The following is an 11,271-nucleotide window of genomic DNA, read 5'->3' on the forward strand; positions in this document are numbered from 1 at the left end:
AAGAAGAGAGGAACCCGGTTATTCTGCATATGAAACAGCACAAATCCTGGGCTACAGCCAAGCCATGCCAGTACAGAGCACACCCAAAGAAGTACAGCAAGGTTTTGAGAACTAATAATAAAGACATAAACCACAGCTCATTACCCTGCAGTGATGAATTAGTCACAGGCTGATCTTTGAGTGGTGCCCATGAGGGACAGATCCAAATGGCATAGCAAATATTTTGAAAACTGAACTGACAGTAGAACTGCGTCCCACGGAAGGTGAGACGGAACCTGAAGTGTGGACCTACCCAAGTTCATTGCTGATTAAACTATACAAATAAACAAAAAGTCAGCATTCTCCAGAGGATTTTATAGGGCCCAGATTCTCACAGGATAATGCCATAAAAGTTCAAGATCTAATCTGAAATTACTCAACAAAATGAAAATCAGGAAAATCTGAAAAATTCTCAAGGGAAAATAATAACGAACAGATGCCAACTCTGAGAGGACCCAGCTATTGGAATGATCAGAGTTTAAAGCCACTGTTTTACCCATCTTCCATGAGATAAAGGTAAACACTCTTGAAATTGAATAATGCAAAGATAGGAGTCATTGGTAGAGAAGTGGAGATTATTTTAATGGAAGTTATATAAGTAAAAAAGTGCAATATCTGAAATTTTAAAATTCACTGAATGAGTTCCACAGCAGAAATGAGAGAGGAGAATCAATGAAACTGAAGAAAAATATAAATCATCCAACCTGAAGAACAGAGAGAAAAATATTTTTTAATATTAAACACAATTGCAAGGATCTATGGGGAAAATGCCCAAAGATCTAAAATTCATTTCATCAGAACCCCTGAGGGAAAGGAGAAGATAATTTGTGCAGGTAAAAGATTTTGAAGAAATAATAGCTGAAAATGTTTCAAATGTGGTAAAATATACAAATTTATAAAGAAGCTCAGTGAACCCTAAACAGGATAAACTCAAGGAAAAGCATGGCCAGACACATTATAATCAAACTGCTGAAAATCAATATAAAGAAAAATATTGAAAGCAGAAGAGAAAAAAATAACATAATAACATTTAGGGGAACAGTGACTTGAATAGATTCCTCATCAGAATCCATGGATGTTGGATGGTAGCAGAACCATATCTCCTAGTGCTGAAAGAAAAAACAGACAACCAAGAATTTTTAATCTAGGGCTGGGGATGTGGTTCAAGCGGTAGCGCATTCGCCTGGCATGTATGCGGCCCGGGTTCAATCCTCAGCACCACATACAAAGAAAGATGTTGTGTCCGCCGAAAACTAAATATATATATATATATAAATTCTCTCTCTCTCTCTTTAAAAAAAAAGAATTTTTAATCTAGCCAAAATATTCTTCAAAAGTGAAGATATAGTAAATGAGTCAACAGTTAAGAAATAGATAAAAGGAAACACTATATAGTGAAAGACTCCAAAATCTCTCGTTAATATCCTTAGATGCATAAGAGATGATACTGCATTGTGAATCAAGAACATAATACTACAAAAAATTTAGAGGACAATAATGAGGTCTTGAGAAAACTGTATTAGAAGGATAGGAAGGCAGAGTTGAGGAAATTTCCCCAAAATCAAAGCAAAAAAGAAAACAGATGGTGTTGTGAACAACCAATAAAAAGAAAAGAAAAGAAAAGAAAAAAGATGGGAAATAGAATAGGAAAAGAAGAGTTAGAGGACTAGTCCACAAGATTCAGGGTCTAAAAAACAGAAGTTCCAGGAAGGGAGAATGAAGAAAAAATATAACAGAGAAGGAATTATATCTTAAAAAATTGCAATATTCTCAGAATGAAAGGGTGTGAGTTTACTGATTAGTGAGTAGCCTGAGGGCCCAACCTGGTGGATGAAAATAGACCCACATCAAGGCACATCATTATGAAATTTCTCAACACAGAAAGTGAGAAGAGTCCACAAACTTCATATACAAAGGATTAGGAATCATCTTACTTTGAACATTAACAATTAACATGGTCAAATAACACAAGGAGTTAGAAGATAATATAATAATTCCTTAAAAATTGTGAATGAAAAATTTCATAGCCTAGAATTATACTCAGGTAAATTATTAATCAAGTGTAAAGGTAGAATAAGTACAAGTTTTCAGATATGTAACTCTCAAGTAATTTATTTCCCACATACTCGTCAGAAAGTATTGAAGAATACATGATATCTGGATTTTGCTTAAAATACTCCAGAAAAAAAAATGAAAGTAGGAAAAGGAATAGATGAAACAAGATTGGTAAAATATTGATGAGTCTTGAAATTGGAGTATAAAACATCTATTGTCTTTACTTTTGCATATGTTAGAAACTTTCCTTAATAAACATCAAATAAAATGAAAAATTTGCCTCTTTCAGAATGTTTTTAAAACATCATTGAATAAAATCCCTCCTCTTTAATGTTGTTACTGTTGTTATTATTGTGTTTTATAGAAATATATTCTGTTCAGAAAAAAACTGAATCTGTGGTTGTTGTTCAAAAATGACAGAAAAATATACTGACTCAAAAATGGTAGCAATTGGTCTTTTGTATCTCAAATAACCCTGAAATACTGAGGAAGGAAAATGGGGTTTCTGCATAATAATATAACTTAAAATAGAGGAAAGGATTCCTAACGCAGGTTGAATATTCCATATTCAAAATCCTTAGGACCAAGAGTGTTTTGAATTTAGGAATTATTTTTTTTAAAATGCTTTGCATGGTGACACATGACGATAATCCCAGTAACTAGGGAGGCAAGAGACAGAAGGATCACACATTTGAGGCCAACCTGGGCAACTTAGTGATACCTTGTCTCGAAATAAGTATAAAAGGGCTGGGGATGTAGCTCAGTGGTAGAGCACCCCTGGGTTCAATCCCCCCGAAAGAATGGCAAATAAATATTTGCATATCTATAATGAGATACCTTGGGGATTGAACCCAGTCTAAACATGAGGATCTTTTCTATTTCATGCACACCTTATCCGTATAGCCTGAAGGTAATTTTATGAAGTTATTTTTAGTGTACCTGCATTTGACTGTGACCCAATACGTGAAGCCAATTGTGGAATTTTCCAATTGATGTGTCAGTTAGCACTCAAAAGCTTTCAGATGGAACACTTTAGATTTCAGATTTTTTGGATTAGGGATGTTCAACCTGTAAGGTGTTATTGTCTGAGCGCTTCACACACAACTTAACACATAGATAAAATGACACCTAGTTGTTTCATGAATCTTGGAAAACTCTTTCTTCTTCTGTTTTCCAGAGGCCGTTTCTCTATAGTGAAAAAATGCATTCACAAAGCCACCCGCAAAGATGTCGCTGTGAAATTCGTGAGCAAAAAAATGAAGAAGAAGGAGCAGGCTGCCCACGAGGCTGCCCTGCTTCAGCATCTGCAGCACCCCCAGTACGTCACTCTCCATGACACCTATGAGTCCCCCACATCCTACATCCTGATTTTGGAACTGTAAGTATAGATGTTGTCTCTCTGGGTGGTCCCCATTTACTTGGGTTATTTATTGCTCACAATGAATGGAAAAGACAGTCATATTTTACACAGTGTTTTATAGTATGTAACATGCGCTCATTCCATTTTACATAAATGCTACTCACATTCTGGAGATTAGAAAATCAAGGATAAGGGCTGGGGTGTGGCTTAAGTGGTAGCGCACTCGCCTAGCACCACGTAAATGTAAAGTAAAGATGTTGTGTCCACCTAAAAAAAAAAAGAAAGAAATATTTTTAAAAAGAAAATCAAGGATAATAAAACTAGCTCTTTAAAACTATGAAGTGGAGAAACTGGACTTCAACACATATATGTCTCACTCAGTTTTCTTTTTTTCTGTTTTTAGTTTTATTTTTTTCCAGATCTTTTTATTGGTACTTTATAATCATACATAATAGTGGGATTCGTATTCATAGTCATACATGCACACAACATAACAATGTAATTTGGTCAATATCATTCCCCAGTATTTCCCATTTCCTTATCCTTCTCACTCCCCTGTTACTCTAATGATCTCCCTTCAGTTCTCCTGAGACCCCCATACCCCACACATTTCTTCTCTTGCTTCCATATGTGAGAGAAACATAGACCCTGGACTTTCTGAGTTTGGCTTACTTGTTCTAAATATAATCCTCTCAAGTTCCATCCATTTTCCTGCAAATGACTTAATTTCATTCTTCTTTATGACTGAATAAAACTCCATTGTGTATAGATACCATATTTTCTTTATCCATTCATCCACTGACAGATGCTTGGGCTGGTTCCATAATTTGGCTATTGTGACTTTTGCTGTTGTAAACGTGAGTGTGTGTGTATTGCTATAGTATGATGACTTTAATTCTTTAGGATTAACACCAAGGAGTGGTATAGCTGGATCATATGGTGGTTCCATTCCTAGTTTTTTTTTTTTTTTTGAGGAAACTTCATACTGATTTCCATAGTAGTTGTACTAATTTCCAATCCCACAAAAATTGTAAAAATGTTCCTTTTCCGTCCACATCCTCTCCAGCATTTATTATTGTTTGCATTCTTGATGGCTGCCATTCTAACTAGAGTGAGATGAACCTTCAGTGTAATTTTGATTTGCATTTTCCTAATTGCTAATGATATTGAATATTTTTTCATGTTTGTTGACCCTTTGTACTTCTTGTTTTGAGAAGTATCTCTTTAATTCATTTGCCCATTAATTATCATTTGTGGTGCTTAGTTTTTAAAGTTCTTTATGTATTCTGGATATTTATCCTCTTATTCTGTAGATTCTCTCTTCATATTGTTTTTTCCTTTGCTGTGCAGAAGTTTTTAATTTGATGCCATCCCATTTATTAACTCTTTTTTTAACAAAGTAAACTATGATTTTATCGTGAAATTCTCATATATGGAAAATTAAACTGAATATTTATTCTCTCCATTTCATTTTTACAATAATATTACCACTTATTTTTGTACCATGCATTTCAACTGCCTGTTTAGTGAAAAATAAAAAAATAAAAACTAGAATTTTTGGCTTGTTTTTAACTTAAATTTTCTCGTTAAAGACCCCACAATAAAATGTGTTCCTAACAGCCACATCCCAAGCCCCTTTGTGAAGAATGTTTTGGCTGCTTTACCCTAAAGAAACAATCCTTGACTTCTGTCATCTTAAAATGGTAGTGTCAGCCAAAGACTCATTTCCCACAGTATATATATTTTTTTTTAAAAAAGCCCTAGGACCTTGAAGGAACTATTTAACAAAATTTTCACACATGTAAAATTTCACTGAAAATAATTATATTTCTCTCATTTGTAATTCCCACCCGGCATGTATGTTTTCAGTTAATTTTTAGGGATATAATTTCTAAAATTAGGGGACTCAAGTTTCCTGCTTTCTACTTTAATGTTTAAACTCTCTAACATAAGTTATACAATTGTGAAGGACAAAATAGTTGTCATCTGACTCAGAGGATGGAAGAAACTTCAACACACATTATCTGATCATTTGCCAGTTAGGAAGGGTGTGCCACTCTTCACTGCTACCACAGATAAATTAAGGAACTCTTGATGAGTGGAGCCATTTCAAATGGTTTTAGAAAAGAATCAGAGATGATGGGCTAGACAGCATGAATTCTAAACTTGTTTTCCATACAATTTGAGCTTCTTGAACCACTAAAATTTATTAAATCCATACGCAGCACAGAAGCTGCCCTAGGTCATTTATCAGGTCTATTATCTAAAAGGCAAATAACTGGATGCTGCACTACAGGTAGGCCTAGATGCCCTGGTTGCACACAGAAATGGCTGTTTTCAGTAGAATGCAAGGCTCTATTTCCCTTTAACCATAAGAATTAAAACAATACTTATCACCATACAGTTTGATATTACTGCCAATAAGTATAATATTTATTAAACATATCTTCACTTATTTTGTTACATAGTGTGCAACAAATTGCAATAATCTGCATCCACAAATTATATGCAGAGTATGAAGAAACTATTCATCAGATAGTGTAATCTTTCCATTTATAACTTTACAAGGAAGAACTAGCAAATCAGAACTTAAATAGAACATCTCACTAAATTTTATGCATAGAAAGTGACAGACACTGATTGTGCTGTTTGATACAAAGTGGCTGAACTTCATCTTCAGAAGACTAAACCCAACATCTAAGCATGCTCATATAAACATCAAAACAAAATATATTTTAACCAACCACGGGAAACAGTCTCATATCAGGAAAGCAACAAAGATTACTCACATTATTTTATAAACCAGCACACAAAGGTTTAAAACAGTTCTGAAAATGAAGTTAGCTGTCTGAGTCCAGGGAACAACAACAACAACAACAACAAAAAACAAGTCCATATTGACCATTTACAATCTGACCTTTGTAGAGATGGTAAGAGTCTGTTGTGTGCAGCTACATACAGTACAATTCAGGCAATTTTGTTTTTTCACTTGGGTTCAGATTGCAAATTCATTGCTTTGAGAAAAGGATGGAGGTCAATTTTAGCAGCAACCTCCACCTGACTGCTTGACTGGGGTGCTCTGAATTTTTACATTGAACTTCTTTCTGCCACCAGCTGTTGCTCCAGGTCCCTGCTTTTAATCTCAGCTGCTATCATCATAAAAGACTGTGATACATTTGTTGTGTTCTTAGCACTGGTTTCTAAAAATGGAATTCCAAAGAAATTAGCAAATTCCTTTGCTTTTGTGTAGTCTACTAGTTTCTTTGTGGTCAGATCATATGGATTCCCTACCAACAACTTGTTGACATTTTCACTGGCATAACGATCTATTTCCTGCAGCCACTGTTTAACATTATTGAAGGACTCCTGATCTGTCACATCATACACAACCATGATGCCATGGGCTCCTCTGTAATAACTGGAGGTGATTGTTGGGCATCTTTCTTGGCCTGCTGTGTCCCATATTTGAAGCTTGATTGCTTTCCCATCTATAGTTCTTATTTTGAAATCCTCACCAATTGTGCTGATGTAGCTTTCTGTATATGTATCATCTGCAAACCTAAAAAGGAGACAAGACTTTCCAACCCCAGAGTCTCCAATCAGAAGTAACTTGAATTAATAATCATATTTGGGATTCATGCTGGACATGGTCACTGCAGCTGTCACTGCTACCACTCCCACCCGTACATCATCCCTCACTCCACTCCTTTAGAGCACAATCAGCAGCTGCCACTACCCAGCTATTGCTTCCACCCAAAGTCCCATTTATTAATTCTTGGTATAATTTCCTGAGATTTAGGACTTCTGTTAAGGAAGTTGCTGCCTGCGTCTGTATCTTGGAGTGTCAACCCTATGTTTTCTTCTAGAAGTTGCAAAGTTCTGGTCCAATTCCTAGATCTTTGATCCATTTGGAGTTGAATTTTGTGCAGGGTGAAAAATAGGGACTTTGTCTCATTCTTCTTCATATGGATGATCAGTTTTCTCAGCACCACTTGTTAAAAAGGCTGTCTTTTCTCCATGTGTGTTTTTAGTGCCATTGTCAAGAATCAGATGAATTTTATTTTATTTTTGAATGACACATGATAGTACCTATTTATGGGGTACAATATGATATGCAATACATGTATACATTGCATAACGATCAAATCAGGGTAATTATCATATCTGTCACCTTAAACATTTATCATTTCTTTGTGGTAAGAACACTCAAAATTCTTTCTGGCTCTTATCACCGTACTATGCAAAAAGAAACACCAGAACTTATTTTTCTAACTGAAATTTTGTATACATTTCTCATTCCAATTTTCATTTTCTTCTATTATGGGCTTTGGGGGTGAGCAGGAATTTAAGAAGAGCTTATTGACAGTGGGCCAACTGACAGGAATGAAATTGAAATGAAAGAGAGGAATTTGTACATCATTCAACTGCATTGGCATACCCAGTCTTCTACCCAAGGAATTCTTTTAGGATGGAACTTGACTGCCAAAAGATTTCATTCATTCCAGGTTTTCTAGAGAATAAAGGAGAAAAGGTATATAGTTCTTGTCTTCAAGAAATTATAAGTCTAATGATTAAGACCAAGAGACAAATGGATGATTTCAATATGGCATGGTAAATACCAGGAACTGTGCATTAGAGAAGGTTGCCATAGAAAAAGAAAGGTATGTGGTTGGACTTGAGGTTCAGAATAGATTTGTGGGGAGGCAGTGCCTGAGCTAAATTAACTGAATCTTGGTTGTGCTGTGACTGTGAGTCTCCCCTTTGCTATTAGAATTGCTGATAGAGCAGAACGTGGTGGCGCACACCTGTAATCCCAGCAGCTAGGGAGGTTGAGGCAGAAGGATCATGAGTTCAAAGTCAGCCTCAGCAATGGTGAGGAGCTAAGCAACTCAGTGAGATTCTGTTTCTAAATAAAATATAAAATAGGGCTGGGGATGTGGCTCAGTGGTTGAGTACCCCCAAGTTCACTCAACTATCAAGCCCCCGGTATGGAAAAAAAAAATTGCTGATAGAACTGCATGACCAGATTCTGAGATTCCGAGATTCCCTAGTCCAGGTTGGAGTATGGGCTGTTCATTATTCTACAGCTCTAAGGTTAAAGTCGGTGTCTGAAACTTCTGGTTGTGCCATGACTGGTTGTGCTTGGAGCAGTTCTACTGTAAGTTTCTCCGTAATAGCTCCCAGAAGTTCGGCGGGGTGCATTTAACAAGCCCACTGCTGCACTCTATTCTTCCCATTCCTTTTTTTTTTTTTTTTGCATATTGAGAATTCATGTATTTAATAACACAACAGAGTAATGCTACTAATATATAATTGTTTGAAAATTATATAAATTTCATTTTGTACATACTGATTACTGAACAAATGTTCCTTATCAGTTCTAGCCCAAGTGTTGATATGGAAATTTAGAATCCTTCCCTCCACTGGTTCTTTTCTTCTCAATACATGACTTCCAAGTTTATGAAGTTTGTGTATTCAAGCCAGAGAAAAAGGAAGAAACAAGGGAGACGCTCACCCTTGACCTTTACCTTGAATAAGAGTTGATAAATTTCCAATCAAAAACTAATCTTAGGTTAATATTTAAACATAAGCAGGGGTGTGTACTTACTTTCTAGTCACAACTCTGTACTATGGATATTCTTCCTGTTCTTACCCCACCCCCAATAGGATCAAAGGAAGACAAATGAGCCCTTCATCAGTCCTATGCACCGGTCAAGAAAATAGAGGGAACTAGAGGAGAGAACTGGAAACGGGGCCAGAGAAGTTTCAGTTGTGGTTGAAAGCAATTTGTGACACTGGATCAAGCTCCTCTGCCTGAGCATTTCCTTGGGATGTGGCCCTAAAAGCCCAGGCACATTAAAAACTTTGGTCACTTCTTATGATAAAAAGACACAGAGTACCTGAAAATAGAAAATAGATACAAGTGCTACCAATCATGCTTAAATGCCTCATTGTCTCACTTTATCCTTGCACAATCCTCATAATGAAATAGGCAGTATTATCTTCTGTGGTAACTATTATTCCTACTTTAAAAATGGCATTCTTCCAGGAAGCCAAAACCCAGAGAGTTTAAATGACACCAGGGGTCAGGGGGCAGATCAAGAATCCAGATCCAGGCATGGCATGCTGCACTGTTATGTCTTCAATGACAGTCTTTAAAGTTACACAGTTGCTGAAAGGCAAAGGATTCAAAAAGAGATAAAGAATGCCAAGAACAAGCTTAGCCTGTTTTCCATTTTCCCCAACTAAGAAATTGACAAATAGGGATAGGGATACAGCTCAGTTATAGGGATATAACTCTCAGTTGGTAGAGTACTTGCCTTGCATGCACAAGGACCTGGGTTCTAATCCCCAGAACCACACACAGACACACACACACACACACACACACACACACACACACACACACACAAAAACAAGAACTAAGAAATTGACAAATAAAAATGGTTTGTAAAACATATATGGCACTAGTGTAGGCACTAGTGTAGGACTCCAGTTAATCAGAATATTGCTGATGTCTTGGTTAAGGCTTTCTTTATTTTGCAATCTAACTTCTAAAAGGGATGTCCAATCTCTTTCCATGTGAACAATCTTAACACTCAATGAAACAGTATTTATTTTTTCTTTTTTTTTGTTTTGCAAAAGTATTTTTAATTGATTTTTTAAAAAATAAATGACAGTGGAATGCATTACAATTCTTATTACACATATACAAACACAATTTTTATGACAGTGGTAGAGCGCTTGCCTAGAATGTGTGAAGTACTGAGTTTGATTCTCAGCACCACATATAAATAAATAAATAAATAAATAAATAAATAAATAAATAAATATCCATTCACAACTAAACAATATTTTTTAAAAATATGAAACAGTATTTCTTAAACAACTGTTGCATTGATTGCTTCTCCAAAGCTCATCACGTTTGTAACTACATTTAGTTCTGAACACTACATTTACTCTGGACTCTAATACATGTATGTGTTGCAATATTGCTCTTTACTTACAAATAAAAGAGATCTTAGAGGCTTTGAGTTTTCTACATGTTATTTTTCTGTTTCTTCACAAATATTTCCTTTACCTTTTGCTCCCTACTTTCAGGATGGATGATGGCCGGCTCTTAGACTATCTTATGAATCATGATGAGCTGATGGAGGAAAAAGTAGCTTTCTACATTCGAGACATCATGGAGGCTCTGCAGTACCTTCACAACTGCCGGGTTGCACATTTGGACATAAAGGTAATAAGAAATAACAACCTTGACAAGTGAAACAGCCAAGTGCAACTTACCAGTCATTACCCTTGAGGAATGCAAATTTGAATTCATTTCATTTACTTAGATTAGGATCATTTGGCTATTAAACAGAAATGAGGTTTTCCCACAATTTAGTGCATTATTTATGAATGAATGAGAACACCCCAGAGGCTCAATGACATCTGAGGTGAGACAGGGGAAGAAGCTTTGACTTCCCAGGATAGCTTTATAGAAGGAAGTCCACAATGTACCCTTCTCTTTCATGCTGCCCCCCAAAAATCCTCTGGCTAGGCACGGTGGCATATGCCGTAATTCCAGCAGCTCAGGAGGCTGAGGCAGGAAGATCACAAGTTCAAAGCCAGCCTCAGCAACTTAGCGAGGCCTTAAGCAACTTAGTGAGACCCTGTCTCAAAAGACTGGGGATTTGGCTCAGTGTTTAAGTGCCCCTGGGTTCAACCCCTGGTTAAAAAAAAAAAAAAAAAAGAAAAAAGCCCTATTCTCCAAAAGAATAATTTCTTCCTTTTTTGATTCAATGCTGAAGCAAAGGGTAATTAAGAGGATA

The 11,271-nt window shown here is 36.1% G+C and overlaps 1 protein-coding gene and 1 pseudogene across 6 annotated transcripts in view; one reads left to right on the forward strand and one right to left on the reverse strand.

Annotated features, from left to right (window-relative positions):
* Nucleotides 1-11,271, forward strand: part of KALRN (kalirin RhoGEF kinase) — a 662,170-nt gene that overhangs the window by 643,778 nt on the left and 7,121 nt on the right. For all 5 annotated transcript variants that reach the window (XM_081301757.1, XM_081301753.1, XM_081301756.1 and 2 more), the window contains 2 exons: nucleotides 3,272-3,472; nucleotides 10,556-10,694. In XM_081301757.1, the coding sequence (XP_081157883.1) occupies nucleotides 3,272-3,472; nucleotides 10,556-10,694 (340 nt within the window). The remainder of the gene's footprint in view (nucleotides 1-3,271; nucleotides 3,473-10,555; nucleotides 10,695-11,271) is intronic.
* Nucleotides 6,431-7,102, reverse strand: LOC308653190 (ras-related protein Rab-1A-like; annotated as a pseudogene). The gene has a single exon. The product of its transcript is annotated as a ras-related protein Rab-1A-like (transcript).

This window comes from Spermophilus citellus (assembly GCF_964194105.1).
Source record: "Spermophilus citellus genome assembly, chromosome: 7".
Lineage (NCBI taxonomy): Eukaryota > Metazoa > Chordata > Mammalia > Rodentia > Sciuridae > Spermophilus > Spermophilus citellus.